This window comes from Euleptes europaea, chromosome 6, assembly GCF_029931775.1.
Source record: "Euleptes europaea isolate rEulEur1 chromosome 6, rEulEur1.hap1, whole genome shotgun sequence".
NCBI classification, from domain to species: Eukaryota; Metazoa; Chordata; class Lepidosauria; order Squamata; family Sphaerodactylidae; genus Euleptes; species Euleptes europaea.
In genome coordinates this window covers 108018333-108033661 of record NC_079317.1, presented here as the reverse complement: position 1 = coordinate 108033661, position 15329 = coordinate 108018333, and the positions used below count along the sequence as shown (strand labels likewise).

Here is a 15329-nt window from a genome sequence, read left to right as displayed (position 1 = left end):
ACAAAGGGGAATGAGTCTCTGAGGTAGAGCCGTTCCGGTAGCAGGGAGGTGTGGAGGATCACAGCCACTGAGGTGGGGTAGTCAGAGAGAGAGCTGGAAGAGGGATTTTGGATATTTCCCCAAACTTCTGTGAGCTCTCTGAGGAGGGAGAGGGACTCAGACCTCCTTCGCTCCGGTGAGCTGGGCTGGGGACAGAGTCTGAGCGTCTGCATCTGAATAACAGCTTTGAGGGACAGAACTAAGCGTGAAAACTAAGAACTGAGGGAACTTGAGTGAAGAAAACATCTAAGCTATCTCTCTGAAGTAATCTTGCGTATATAAATCTGACTCTGAGTTTCCCCCCCAAATTCTGCCTTTTTCTTGAAAACCAATCTCTGTGAGTTCTGTTCAATAAACTTCCCTGTTTTGTCTGTTTAAATTAAAAAGCCTCTTGTCTCCTATTTCTCTCTGAGGTAAATACTGGTGAGGGACTGGAGGAGAAGGAAAATAATCTCCTCACAAATACACTCAGGCCAACGCTTTTCCCTCAGCGTGTAGTCGAGCTGAGAGAGTGGGATATTGAAGGGGTTAAAAGGGAGGGTGCGTCATAGTCACCAATGCTGATTCTATGAACTTAGGCCGTTCATGAGAGGGAGGGCATCTTGGCCATCTTCTGGTCACTAGGGGTGTGGAGGGGGGAGGTAGTTGTGAATATCCTGCATTGTGCAGGGGGTTGGACTTGATGACCCTGGTGGTCCCTTCCAACTCTATGATTCTATGAAGAACTGCAATGGTGAGGGAGTACCTTGGGGAGCCTTACGAGTTACAGTCCTCGAGTCCGCTGAGCTACTGGGCCATGAAGGAGTCAATCTGGCCGGACTGCTCTCTAGTGGCCCAGAGGCTCCTCTCTTGCCCTCCGATGAGCGTCCAGAGTGAGTGCATTTTTTCCCATTTGGGCGACACCCTCAGCCCACATCACTCACACATAGCACCCTGGCATGCAGAGAAGTTGGTATTCCTCAAGATCAACTTGCCTCTGTTTGGTTTTCCAGCCCTGGACTTTGAGGATGACTGAGGTGAGCAAATGCTTGTGCCTGCATCTCCTTGGGGCCTTTCTTGGGAAGTATGGGTGAAATGCTCTTCCCTGAATCATCAGCATCAGAAAGACGTGGCAGGTCAGATTCCCAATTGGATTGGCAGATTCCCAAGTGGCAGTCTCCCCTCCCCAACCCCTAACGCCACCTGGAACACTCTCGCAAGCAAACCAAGGCCTCCATTGACCCTTCATGGCCATGCGCCACAAGGGAATGTTGAAGGTGGTTCTCGGCTCACTCATGGCTCACCCCTTGGACCTGCAACCCACACCAAATTTGCATGCTGGTGAGATTAATACAGCCGCCCCAAAACTGTTCTTCATCTCTTCAGAGATGAAAGGGACACAGTAGGATAGGGACAAGCATTTTAAACGTTACACAACAGAAACTAACAGAGTGGCTACAACAATAATGAAACTATTCAAGTATTTACCCCCACCCCCTAACTTTCTTCATTGCAGGGTTGGGAGGTGGGAAGAGGAGAGCCAGCGATGGTGAAAGGCAGCCGCAGCACCACCGTTTCCACCTGGTGGTCTGTGTGATGATGTACGAGACTGCAGAGATAATAAGAGGATCTGGGTGCATAACGAACCCCCTCTCTCTCACTTTCTGAGGCCTTTCTTCCAAGGGAAAAGTGTGGGTATGTATCTTTGTTGCGTGCCTAGTTGTTGTTGGGTTTTGCCCTGTGTGTCGGATTGGCTTGGCACCACATCTGGGCTGGCAGTAGCTACCTGGCATTGTGTGGCTGGACATAGGTTTTGTTGGGCATGTGCCTCCCGAGCATGCCTGGGTGCTGGTGTTTGGCCTCCGCCCTGTGCATAGTGTAGGACTGTGGTTTCGTATTGGATGGCAAAAGTGCCCCCACTTTGATTTTGTTGTGGTGTGCTGTGTTTCAGGGTTTTTGTAAAGAGTATCAGCTCCGTTAGACTTCTCTATGTAGTTTGTTGTGCTGCTGGATTGGGTTGGTGCCTGGTTGTGTAGGGCTTGCGTGAGTTCTTGGGGAGGGAGGCATTGGCCAGTACTTACTCACATACCTCTCCACTTTTCCACTGGAACTTAGACTGGTCCTCCCATTGCTTTGCATGGGCCAATTGACACCAATGATGGGAAAGTGGGCTTAGCAATTCCCAGCACATGTGAAATAGGGCCACTGTAGTCTATGGAAAATTATTTTCGAAGCTCCTGTGGGGGCGTTTTTGGAGGCAGAGTCCCCAAATTTTCAGGGTAGCATGAACCCTGAAGTTTGGTGAAGATTGGGTCAGGGGTCCAATTTTATGGTGTCCTGAAGGGGTGGCCCCACTTCCCATAGGAAAATAATGTAAACTTTACCGTGCCTTTCTATGGAGGAGAGGGGTGACCCCTCCAGACCCCATAAAATTGGACCCCCTGACCCAATCTTCACCAAACTTCAGGGTTCATGCAAGGAAAGTCCCTTCAAGCTACCCTGAAAATTTGGGAACTCTATCTCCCAAAACACACCCACAGGAGCTTCGAAAAAATTTCATAGAGTATAATGGACCCGATTTTTTTCAGTAAACCCAGAAATAAACCTGAATACCATATTTACCAGTATGAGAATTCAGCTTATTCCAGGTTTACCGGGGGGGAAATTGGGCCCAATAAACCCGAACCTGAAATTTACTGATTTTGTTTTTCTTTTTGCATGACCCTACTCTGGACATGTTTTGCTCTCTTCCATGTTCCATAGGCCGATCTTGAAAGGAAGAGTGACACATGAGTCATGAACTGCAGTGCCAGTGAATGGAATGGAGTGCTCAATGTTCACCAACAATGGTTTCCCCCCCCAAAAAAAATCTTCCCCACTGTGAGAGGCCAGCTTGGATGGGAAGGCAAGTTGCTAACTTAGATTTTATTTTCCCCCTGTTGCAGGGAATAGACAGGCTGGCTGCTACCACATGGGGATAATTCCCCATTGTGCTCTCATTTGCAGAGGCATCTGCAGTGGCAACACAGGCTCCATGTGGGGAGGGGGTTCTCAGCACTGTCCCCTCATGCCTGTCATCCCCCGCCCCCGCCCCCCGTTGCCAAAGTGCTTTTCACAAGGTTTTTCTTTGAATCAGTAGTAGGTACCTCATTATAGTATAAGGACTTATACAGTATAATGATATATCTAGTACTGGTTTTTAAAGGCCAGCAAAATGGCAGGTGCAAAGGAACATGAAACCAGATGTTGGGGACTGGAGTGGTAATTGGAGCTTGGCCATCCACATAGAACCCAAACCCATTTAGAGCATGATCTTTCTGTAAAGATCATACAAAAGCAGATTTTGGAAAACGTTCAGCAAAGCAGGGGAAAACCTAGAAGGCCGCTGACTACACAATAGTGTTGCGCAGAAGCCCCCCCCCCCAATCCTCTCCCACAATGCTGCAGTTTGGAGGAGGGAATGAAAAGCAAAAGCTCCATATGGAAGCAACTTCTGTGGCCCCGGGGGGGTTTGAGCGCTCTGCACATCTTGGGGTGCTCAGCAGATAAGAATGGAGCTTGCTGGTTACTTCCTTCCCAGCAACTCCTTTAATGTCAGCATCCTCTGGACCCAGGCTCTAGTAGAGGAGCTGGTGATCCTAAGAAGCCAACAGAACCTCTCCCTTATCATAGAACCAAACAGGCCATCTAGTCCAACCCCCTGTTCAGTCTAAAGCATCCCTTGCCCCCCACCTTCATGAGAAGACACCTAATTTTCCCAGTGGATCTTGTGTAATCCATTTACTGCCACCCTTAGCATCCTATGGGCTGGAGGAGAGCAACAACCCCCATTCATTTCCAACTTTCACTGTCTCCCCACATTCCTTTTGAACAGTCTTCTGCCAGTGGTGAGCTACCTGTTTTGCTGCTGCAGAGGAGCTCATCAGCTTCTCTCTTTGTTTGGAGGTTGGCCGGCATATCCTGCTGCCACAATCAAGCCAGGCTAGTGTCTCACCAGCATAAGAACAAGCCACAGACAAATGTTCCAGCTGTGATCCGTATACAATCTCTACCTCCCTGACCTCAACCCCTTTCACTTACTTCTGTGAAATGCCTTGACCTCTCAGACCCGATTTCAGAAGTGAAGTTGATTTCAGGGTTTGTGTCTGGAGTGCCTGTGAGGGTTCTGGGAGAATACAAGGGTTATTCATCTCCCCTTCTTACCTTTGTGTTTGCCTTGGTGGCTTGATATTTCTGCAAAGTGCTTTCTGGCACTATGTTCCCCATCATCAGAGTTATAGAATCATAAAATTATAGTTGGAAGGGGCCATACAGGCTATTTGGTCCCACCCCCTGCTCGATGCAAAATCAGCCTCAAGCATCCCTGACAAGTGTTCACCCAGCCAACTGCTTGAAGACTGCCAGTGAGTTCCCACAGAGCTCTCTAGATGTGGGAGCAGAATGATGTAGCCCAATATCACACACCTTGATACATAAGTAGGGTTCTCTTGCTGTGGCTCAAGCATATAAAAATGCCCCTTAGTCTGTCAAGGTCCAACTGGCCGTGGCTCTCCGGGATCTCAGGAAGAGATTTTCCCCATTATCCTCCTATCTGAACCTTTTAATGGGAAATGCAAAGGATTGAACCAGGGATCTTCTGCATGCAAACATGAAACTTTACTGTTGAGCTATAGCTCCACCCTTTGTAAGCCTTAACATTTCCAGTGGTGAACCTAGTTGGCTCTTGAGCCAGTCAGAATCATGTCCTCTACTGGGATGATTTTAGGGTTACCAGATACCTGTTATTGCTGGGGAATATCTCCAGGTAATGGTTCCTACCTCCCACCCTCGCTCAATAGATTGGCGCAGGGTGGGGTGGGGTGGTCACTTTCTGTTTCAGAACAGGAAGTTACAACATAACACTTCAGGAATGTCAAAAACCTCTATGGTTTTACCAGAGACTTTTGAAATCCCTAGTTTTTCATGGGGAGGGAAGGTGGCATGGCGTAGCCTGAACTTGTCAAATTTTGGAAGCTAAGAGGGGCTGGTACTTGAGTGGCTGGTCACCAAAGAAGACTGCAGAAGAAGGCAGTGGGAAACCACCTCTGCTTCTCACTTGCCTTGGAAGCTGGGGTCACCATAAGTTGGTTGCGACTTGACAGCACTGACATATGTTTGTAGTGTGTCATGATGTCCAAGAAGTCTCTGCCTCCCCCTCCCCCAACAGTGTTTCTAGGGATTGCCAACACAAAACTGCCCTCCCTAGATGATTTGCTCACACCACACCTCTTGCTAAGTAACATTATGTATCGTGTGAGAGGTGACCCCTCCTCTGAGCAATCAGAGCAGCCTAAGTGCCACACCTCCCCCATCACTTCTCAGCTCTGCCCCCATTTTGCCCCTCATACTGGCAGAGTCTTTATCAGTGTAACCAACAGCCCCAGCTTTGTCTTCTCCTAGCACAAAGATAATGCTACACTCGTGTTAATAATCTGATGAAATTTAGTAGAAATTGTATCCCTGCCTAGTGGCTGTTAATTGGTGCGTAGTCTGGATTGCACTGTAAATTCCCCTTATAGATATAGCAACCCAACTGCCCCCAATCCATTCCCCACAGATCCTCACTTCAGAACAACTGCTAAACAGCAACGTGGACTGCAGCGGCAGAGAAGGTGGGCAGCAGAGGGCTCCGCAAGCCTGTTTTATGAGGACAATATATAGAATAGGGGAATTCAAATTATGAACCCCTTGTTGACTTAACACTAAACAAATGCACCTATTTGTCAAGGATTGGAGAATATGATACTACTTAAGGCCTTCAACCCACAGAAATACAGAATACACCCACATTAGCAAAACTCCTGCAAAAAAAATATCACCGTGTGTATATTTTAACAAAGTCTCAGATTTAGCTGTTTATTCTGTCCTTCCACAAGTAATTATTAGTCTTTCTTCTTCACGTTCTCTCTGATAGGTGTTCATCCAGGTACCAGAACTGGCCACAGTATGTCCTAGCAAAATGCTTTCCACTTAGTTGGAAGTTTCATCTATCCGTGTCAAAAGAGGAGCAACTACCCTCCTGGGATACAGGGAGAGTCTTTCTTGCCCCATGTGCTGTTGTCTACCACTTCCCCTTCCCAATTCCTCTGAGGGTTATGCAGGCAGCTAGTTGCAACATGTCACCCTTTCTCTCTCCCTGCCCCTCCTCCCTCTTTTCCTAATTAAACTGCACGTGAACCCGCCAGGGACTGGCAACTTGCCAGAGCTTCAGCTCTTTGCTGCAGATTGTAACTTGCCTCCTTCCATCTTCATAAGCAGCCCCTGAGACCTTACGCGTTCTAGCTGCTGGGGGTGCTGCACTGTGGAGACACAGAGGGCCTCCTTTGAGCAGGGATTTCTCATCCAGAATCCATTGTTAATCATAAGTTTCTGATTTTTTTTACTCAGCACTGCTAACATGCAGGGTTTTTTCCATCACAACAAACCATAGATATAGGACTCCATCACCCCGTTTTATAGACAAAGAACTGAGGCTGAGAAACAGTAACTTGCTCAATGGCACATTGCAGACCTATGGCCGGGCAAGGCTCTGAACCTTCTCAGTCTGCAAAAGGGCTGGGGGGGAAAAAGCCAAAAATGATAACCAACGTCTGATTAAAGGATGGGTCCTATGCTGAGCCACATTCTGGACCTCCACATCTGAGCCCTAAGGCACAACTGCATTAAAAAAGATGAACAGAGTCAAATACAACCCACACACAACGTAGCTTTACGTATGAAGTGGTGATACGGATAGGCATGAATCAGGTGCACTCTCTTTCTTGTCTTGTGTGGAAGGCAAATGTGTACCTTCTCTCCTTCCCTTTAGGAGCATGTGTGACCTGTACCCTACAACACAGATCTATTTTAACAAGAAATATAAAGTCCCCCTTTGTACAAACAACAGGAGTTTGGGGAAAAGGATGGAATCATGATTCAGATTGGCTGATTCACACATCACGAAGTCCTCATATCCTGTTAGGCTGACAGATGGGGTCTGGATGTTTAGTGCTCAGAACTTAATTCTCAGATGTGCAAAGACCCAAGGGAGATCGCGGTGTGTGGGGTTTCCCAATCTAAAATGCCCCTAGAAAGCTACTATGCGCCTTGTTGGAGAAACGTATGTGTTGCAAGCAGTACAAGTAAGTTTCCCCAACAGGACAAACAGCAGATCTCTAGTGCCATTACAGGTTGGGGCAATGATGTGTGTGGGAGGGGGATTGAAATCGCCACCCCCATATGTCACAGTCCCAATTAGAATCAGGCCTCTGCCAACCTGGAATTAAGTTCTGAGCATGGAACTCTCAGAGAACACCTGGTCAACGTGACTTGTGATGGTCAAGTGGAGGACACAAGTGCCTCATAATGCTCATCCTCTTGCCATCATGTCTATTTCACACAAGAAGAGGCTCATAGGCGCACAGACATGACATACAGCATCCCAGAAACCTTTTAGTCCCACCAAGCCCTTGACTTCTTATGTAGTACAGAAAATATCCTCATCTCCAATATGCTGGCTTTGTTACCAATTTCCTCAGGCATTGCTCTCACCTCTTCTTATAACACTATCACATACAACAAAGGAACACAGAAGTAAATCACATCTGAACACAGAAAAGACCCTGGTTGGCTAGGATCCTGCTCTGCACAGAAATTAAGCTAGTGGATAAACTGAATTTGAGAGGAACCTACAGAATCAGTTAACAATTGAACAGACTCTTCAGCCAGGAATTGACGGCAGTCACCTTGAAGAGCACTGTCCCTTCACACTGCACCTTCCTTTTGGAGAGGGGAGAGGGGAGTGCCAGCCTCTGGACTCAAATTCTAGAAGGTTCTGAACCAAGATCTCCATAGACATAGTAAATGGGTCTGCAGAGACCACAGAGAAGCAATGTTAAGAATGTGGATGTACTAACAGGCCCCACCAGCTGCTCAATACAGTTAACTTCTTATGTGTAAAGGTGAAAATGTTAAGAGGATAATTAATCACTGGAATAAGCTTCCTTGCTAGGGAAACATGAGTAAGGAAAGGGTAAATTGTCTATCTTCTTACGGCCTCTCAATCAAACTATGGCCATTTATGCTTGGTTATTAGCCGTACTATCCAAGCAGAAGTGCCCCAAGGCTTTTTTTGACTTATGCATTAATTATCTGTCCTTCAGGGGTCACCCCGCGGCCGACCCACACTAGCTTTGGGATTTCAGAAAGCTCTTTTATCACAAATTTAAATTTTTCCTTGATCCAAAAGCGAGACAATTTTCATGAATAATCTCAACTTTGGGTTATTTCTGCCCCCACTCATTGTTGCCCTGTCCCGCCATCACACCAGCTCTCACAGACCCACCATTTTAGGAAGTACTTTAAAGATTTTGGAAGCCAGCTTTCCCCACCCCCATGCATTTTGTTTAATGTTTTAACGACAGGTCTCTCCTGGGCAGCCTCTCTTCTGATGGTGGACACCTGTGTTGCTTCTCTCCATGCTCCTCCATCAGCATGCCCTAGACAAGGAGTACCAAGAGACCAGTTTGCACGCAGCACTCCAAAGCCCCGCGGGGGGGGAGGGCTGTCTTGGTCCCCAGAGCCCTGGAGGGGCCGCAATTGGCTCATGTGGGCCAGCGAGAGGGTGACTCTGCTGCCGCAAGCAAGACAAGGCATTGTTGTTTTCCGTCCCTGGAGCCTGGCTCGCATCTCTTGTGGAGAGAGGCCTTGCTGGAAGCAGCAGCAGCAGCTGCTGCGCCAACTGCACTTTCTATCCAGCGAAGGAATAACTGGAGAAACTAGGATTGTACCCAAAAAACATCGATAAATTTCAGGTTTATTGGGCCCGGTTTTTTTCAGTAAACCTAAAATAAGCCAAATACCCATACCCAGTAAATATTGGCATTCGGGTTATTTCCAGGTTTACTGAAAAATTCAGGTCCATTATAGTTTATGGGGATTTTTTTGAAGTTCCTGTGGGGGCATTTTTGGAAGTAGAGTCCCCAAATTTGTAGCGTGGTTGCAAAGCACTCTCCTTAGATAGTCACCAAAGTTTGGTGAACTTTGGGAGAGGGGGTACAATTTTATGGGCCCGCAAAGGGGTCACCCCTCCTCCAGGTATTTGCGAGTTGAGCTGTCCATCAGTTTCAGATTCAGAAGTTCAGTGTTGCCGAGGACTGGAAGAAAGAGCCAATTGGCAGCCTGCCACCTCAAAGTCTGGAGGCTGCCTTCGTATCTGGGGCGCATAGCATGAAGTCCATGCAAATCAGCTTCCAAACGGAGGGAAAAGGCTTAAATACAAGAAAAATAAGGCACAGGAAACATTTCTTTTGGTGGCAAATGACATCCTGTGAACAGTCCTTTATTGTGGTCATCAAAACCAGATTTCAAGAGATGGTCACGGTGCGGGGAAACAAAGCCTCTACTAGGGCAACCTTCAGTTTGAGAGCAGGTTTTCAGAGGGGGGGTGAGATCGGAGCCAGCCAAAGTCTCGACCACAGGAGCTGTCTGAAGTAGATTGCTCATCCATGTGGATGAAGAAATCTTCTTCAGAAGCTGGTGGTAGCAGGAGTTGAAGATGGCTCCGTTTTAGTTGGAGGGTATATCCCTCCGGACGGGACTGGGTGAGCCCCGTCTTTTAAATTATCCTTAAGCTTTATCCAGATTAACCCAGTGAACCCAGTGATGATGGATGGTTGTGTGGTTGGAAGGTTGGTCAGCCCAAGTTGGCTCCGATTACATGATCCCTACTCAAAAGGTGGGGCGCTAACAAAACCAGTAAAAAAAATAGAAAAATGGGAGAAAGCACAGAACAAAGGCGAATAGCTGAACCCCAACAAGCCGAAGCCCCAATATTGCCAAAACAGCTAATTTTGGGTTTATTTTCGGTTCGTGTTTATCGATATATACAGCCCTAGGAGGGACAAGAGAGTGATTCCCCCACAATAAGGGAGGAGGGTGAGGGACCCACACCAAGGCAGAAGCTTCAGGTGTGGCAGTGTTTTAATGATATAATGATTAATTTAATAGCATTCTAGCAATAAAACACTAAAATATTATTAAATTAATCGGTATATCGTTAAAGCAGTAATGTAAACCCCCCCCCAAATCGCAGGGGCTGGCTGCCAGAGAGTTCCACTCCATGGCCGCTGCCTGTTTTCACACACACACACACACACACACACACACACACACACACACACCTCATATTGAGGCTTTCTTTGATGCCGTGCATATTAGGGAGACAAGCAGAAAAAGATCTTGAGGCTCCAGGAGCTGGCAAGGGGTGCTTGCCGATCGTGATCTGCCGGCCATCAGCACTCTTCGCAACCAATACACGGGGGGAGGGACTCTGAATGTCTGCATTTTCGGGGTTTCTTCATGGCTCTTGCTACTCCTGGAATTTCTTTGGGGCAATGAGATTCGAATAAAAAAACCATGCGTCTGCAGAGCGGCAAATCTTTATAAGCATAAATGACCACTGATTTCTTCCTAAAAATGCATATTATATAAACACCATGGCATGAGGAATGGGAGTAGATAGGATTATTTCATTTAATCTTCCTGTTCTTCTATATATTTGGGGATATGTTCTCTCACTATCCTAACGAAAGGCACAAGATATTGTTCAATGAGCTTATTCCCAGAAAATGTTCTAAGAGGGCACTGTAGGATATTGTCCCACTTGTTGCATGAAGGATTCTCCTCAGTGACATGTTGTGGAACATGACAAGCAATGTGTACAAAAAGTAGTAAAACCTTTTCATCCTTATAGCTGAAAGAACATTTCAAGCTGTTGTTGTCCTCTGTCCTGGCTGATGGAATTCAGCAACAACATTTCAGAATGATATGGTCCCATTGCCACCTACTGTATCAGATGTTCAGCTAGGCTGTGGGTGCCCATAGGGCCCATGGGCACCTTTCCTGGCACCCAGTACGTGTTTTTTAAAAGTAGGCAGAGCCAGCTGGGGCTTTTGACAAGCAGGGCTTCTGATTTGTCATTGTCAAAAAAGGGCAAGAGTCCAGTAGCACCTTAAAGACTAACAAAAATATTTTCTGGTAGGGTATGAGCTTTCGTGAGCCACAGCTCACTTCTTCAGATACAGCTAGAATGTGAATCCATCGGTCTTTAAGTAGAGGAACAGTATGTAAATGTGAATAGCAGGCTTGACGGGATTAGGTGTGGTATGCAGAAGAGTCTGTGATGTCCAGGGGAGAGATGGGTGTGGAGAAATCAGCATTGGTAATGGGCCATGAATGCAAGGTCTTTATTCAGCCCAGGAAAATGCATTGATTTTAGTTTGAATATCAACTGTAATTCAACTGCTGAATTACAGTTGATATTCAAACTAAAGTCAATTACAGTTGACTGGGGTCGGGGTGGGTTGGGGTGGGTTGGGAGGGCCCGGGAGGCCGGCAGGAGGGCGACCTGGGGCAGGGGCGAGATCATCCTTGCGCTCTAAAATGGCGGCCGCCATTTTAGAGTGCAGCATTGCCGGTAAAGGGAATTTCTTATTGACCCTCGGCTTATACGCAGGTCAATAAGAAATTCCCTTTTCTGGCCTCAAATTTGGGGGGGTCGGCTTATACTCGGGTCGGCTTATACCCGAGTATATACGGGTATATCAGAACCTGCCTAGCGAGGCCAGAATGGGGAAAGTGGCTTTTCTATACCCAGCCCCTGAGTCTTGGGAGGTTGCTTTTGCCTCACTTGGTGGAAAAGGAGATGATGAGGCATAAGAGATAAGGGACTAGGGTGAGGGGAAGAAAGGTATGATCTACAAATTATTTAAAGTGAGAAGCATGCACAGCTCAGCTGATGGAAGCAGAAGTGGGAAACAGCATGAAAGATTAAAGAGATCTGTCACTTTAGGTTACCAAGAACCATCCTTGTATGCACAATGAATTCCCCTGTGAGACACAGCAAGATGCAATTCACCCCTCCAGACCCAGAAACAGCATTAATGCAAGTGACACAGGGACTCCCTCCACTACCTCTTCAGCACATGCAACTCCTCAGCCGAAGTCCAAGGGTGCCATGGAAGCAATAATGGGTTCTATTTTCACTGACAGTTTTTTAAATGGTCTTCAGAGGGGCTGACTTTTTTGTTCCATTGTTCGTGGAAAAACAGAAACTAGAGAAACAGCCAAATCTGCACAGGTTTGTATGCTCCTGATCTCCCCAAGAAGAAAGGTCTCTGAAGCTTTCTAGAGGGCTGTGGTGCCAGACCCGGGAGGGGGGAAAGAGAGAACAGGCTGGGGCAGACTTGTTGAACTAAAACCACAAACAGCAGAAAAACTGGCTTAAAAGGCATTCCTCCTCCCCAGGAACCCCTGGGAATTGAGGCGGCTAGGGAGCTGTAGTAGAGAAATATTTTTTTTAAAACCCACCAAAGTTCAATTTCCAGAATGCTTTATGGGAAATAATGACAGTTAATAGAAATTGCACAGCATTTCAAGTTCCAAACCACCTCACATACAGTATCATAGTAATTGTTACAACAGTCCTATAAAGTAGTCCAGTATTTTATCCCGATATTGCAGAAGAGAAGCCAAGGCTGACATCCAGTGGCTTCCTTAAAGTCACTGAGTGAGTCTGCACTAGAAATTTGAATCTGCAGCCTTCTGAATCATCACTCACTATGCCCATGTATAGTTAAACCAGAACAGTACCAATTGAAATATCTATGTTTTCTTAGGCAGCTTTGCAAAGTGAATCATGAACAGAGGTATAGATCTATGTGAGAAGCCTAATATGCCCACCCTAAATATATTTACCTGGAATAAATCCCAGATGATGTTGATGATACTTCCTCAATAATGCTTTACAACTAACTGTGAAGAGGACTGCAGCCTAAACTTCTGTTTTAGATTGTTAGACTTTGGCAGGTATTGCTGGGTTGCCTTTGATGTTCAAAACCCACAATTTAAGGTCTAGACCCAACCCACACCTTTTCTGAATGTGGCACTATGAAAAAATATCTCCGTTTGGTACAATAATTACAGATGTGTGAACAGTAGCCTCTGTTAATAAGAGACCACAAATGAGATCCAACCAATTGTCCTTCTGAAACATAGCAAGGATTCTGCAAGTAAGAGAAGCCACACAAAGATCTCCTTCTTTACTGCATCCTTTTACTGTATGAGGCTGGGATTGTGGAGAGAAACATGCTGACTATTGAACTGTTTCTTAGAAGGCTTCTTGGTTATTACGAAAATGAATTCTGGATAAGCAACACAAGTCTAACTTATCAATCAACACAGACGTAAAAAAATTTCATGCAACCAGTACTACATCTCAAGTCATACGTGATTACTGGAAATATTACAGCCAACACTTTTAACTGAATTGCTTTAACAGTGAATATGGCAAAACTCCCGGAAATAAAAAAGGTGAGGTAGTAACTGGGGAAATTAAGGTGGTCTTCAGAGGCAATGAATTGTGCTGCAACATCAGAGGCTAGTGGCTACACGGGGTTTGCTACAGTTACAGTAATCCCCCCCTCCATAGCAAAGAAATAACCCCTATGACTTAAGCTTCTGAAGACAAAAAATGAGAATGAGCTTTCCCAAATGATATTTATGCAATGACTTTGCAAGGAGGCATACTTGTGTGCTAGGTTCAGTAAGCGCTTCTAACTATAGAGGCAAGAAGACTGAGAAGACCACCAGCAGAACTGGAGAAACAATGAAAAATGGCTCAAAATTCTTTATACTCTGTCATCCACTGAGACAGCCGACCCTTTTTCTCAGGCTCTTAATCATAACCTGTGGCAGAGAGTTCCACTAGTTAGTAAAACCTTTATGTATAATTTGTTTTTCTCAATTAGTAGTGAAAAGTTTCCTTAGGGTTTCCCATTCAATAACCATCTGCAGATCCTGTCTGCCTATCTCTCTCCTCTACTAAGCAATATTCTCCCAACCCACACTCATATTGTGCTGCAGCTGGGAACAGATTAAACAATGGTATATTTTGAGACCAAAGAATCAAGGGGAGAAGCTTCTCCACATATTTCTAGGTACTTGTAATCTTCCTCTTCCCCCCCCCCCCCATGTAACTCCACTCATCAACTAGAGACAGAGAGGATCGCCACTCCACAAAACTGGCACAAACAGGCTCTTCCATGCTTTCTTTGGAATTAGGGGGGCTCTGGTGGACTCGTAGCCACAACCATGGGACCACAAAGCAACTTCCAGTTGCTAGGGTTTTTATCAAGAATGCCAGACTGGGTGGACCATCATCCAACAAACAAGACAATCCCAGGAGCAGCACATATGAGTTATATCTTATATATTACAAGATCAGTATGTATTAATCCTCTGTAAATTTAAAATTCATTATTGGATCACAGTAATTCTGTTTATTTAATAAAGCAATCTGAGCAAGACTGATGTCAATGCCTGTCCTAATGTCAGTGGTTATCATCTATCCAGTGCGACCAATTTGTGCAAGGCTGGGCCTGCAGAGCAAGAGGACAAGTTTTCATTTCACAAAAAAGCACCCGCTGAAGCCACTGAAGCTTGGGTGAGTAACCATGTGCCTGCCTTAAAGACAGTGCTGTATTCATTATGAAATTACAATTCCACAACTCAATTCTCCTTTTTTTTAAAGTAAGTAAAACATCCCCTGAAGTGGTACATTTTAATTTCCAGGAGGCATTACAGAGATGCTACGGAAAGGAGCAGCACTCTCACCTCTGCTGAAGATGATGCTTTCGTACGGAATCTTATTCTTGGTCTCCAGGCTAGAGCAATTCCATCGCTGGTCACGGAACTGGTGCTGGCACTCGTGGATGGCAATCTGGATGCCTTGAATGGCAGAAGCCGTCACGTCAGGATTCCGGACACATACCTCCAGTTGCCGCCGTGTCAAGCCAGGCAAGGTCAGGCAGACTGTGTTGGCATTTAGCACTGGTTCCAGCGGCAGCTTCAGACCCAGGATCTCATTTGAGAAGGAGCTGGAGAGGATACAGAGGGTCATCAGTGGGGCCATCATCACATCCCAAAGCTAGTTACAATTACATCCCTCACCCCAAAAGAAAGAAACGTCAACAATCTCAGAAGGTAAATGCCAAGAAATGAGACACAATATCTAATGCTCAGTTTTGATTATTTCTAATAGTTAACCTACATATCCTTTCTGTAACATAACCCCCACCATTTTCCCCATCCACTGTGGTCCTTCAAGAAGTATTCATCCTTGTTTCATCCCCATAACAAACAAAAAAAATGTATTTGTTTGGAAACTGTGTATTCCTACATATGTTGTTTGGTCCAGTGTGGTGGTTTCAAAATAGCCCTCTGGGTTTTATTAC

The 15329-nt window shown here is 45.9% G+C and overlaps 1 protein-coding gene across 1 annotated transcript in view; it reads right to left on the bottom strand.

Moving 5' to 3' along the window:
* The window catches only part of WNT10A (Wnt family member 10A), a 94005-nt gene extending 78998 nt beyond the window's left edge, over window positions 1-15007 (bottom strand). The window contains exon 1 of the mRNA XM_056852044.1: window positions 14710-15007. Coding sequence (XP_056708022.1) covers window positions 14710-15007 — 298 coding nt within the window. The remainder of the gene's footprint in view (window positions 1-14709) is intronic.
* Window positions 15008-15329: the final 322 nt, after the last annotated feature.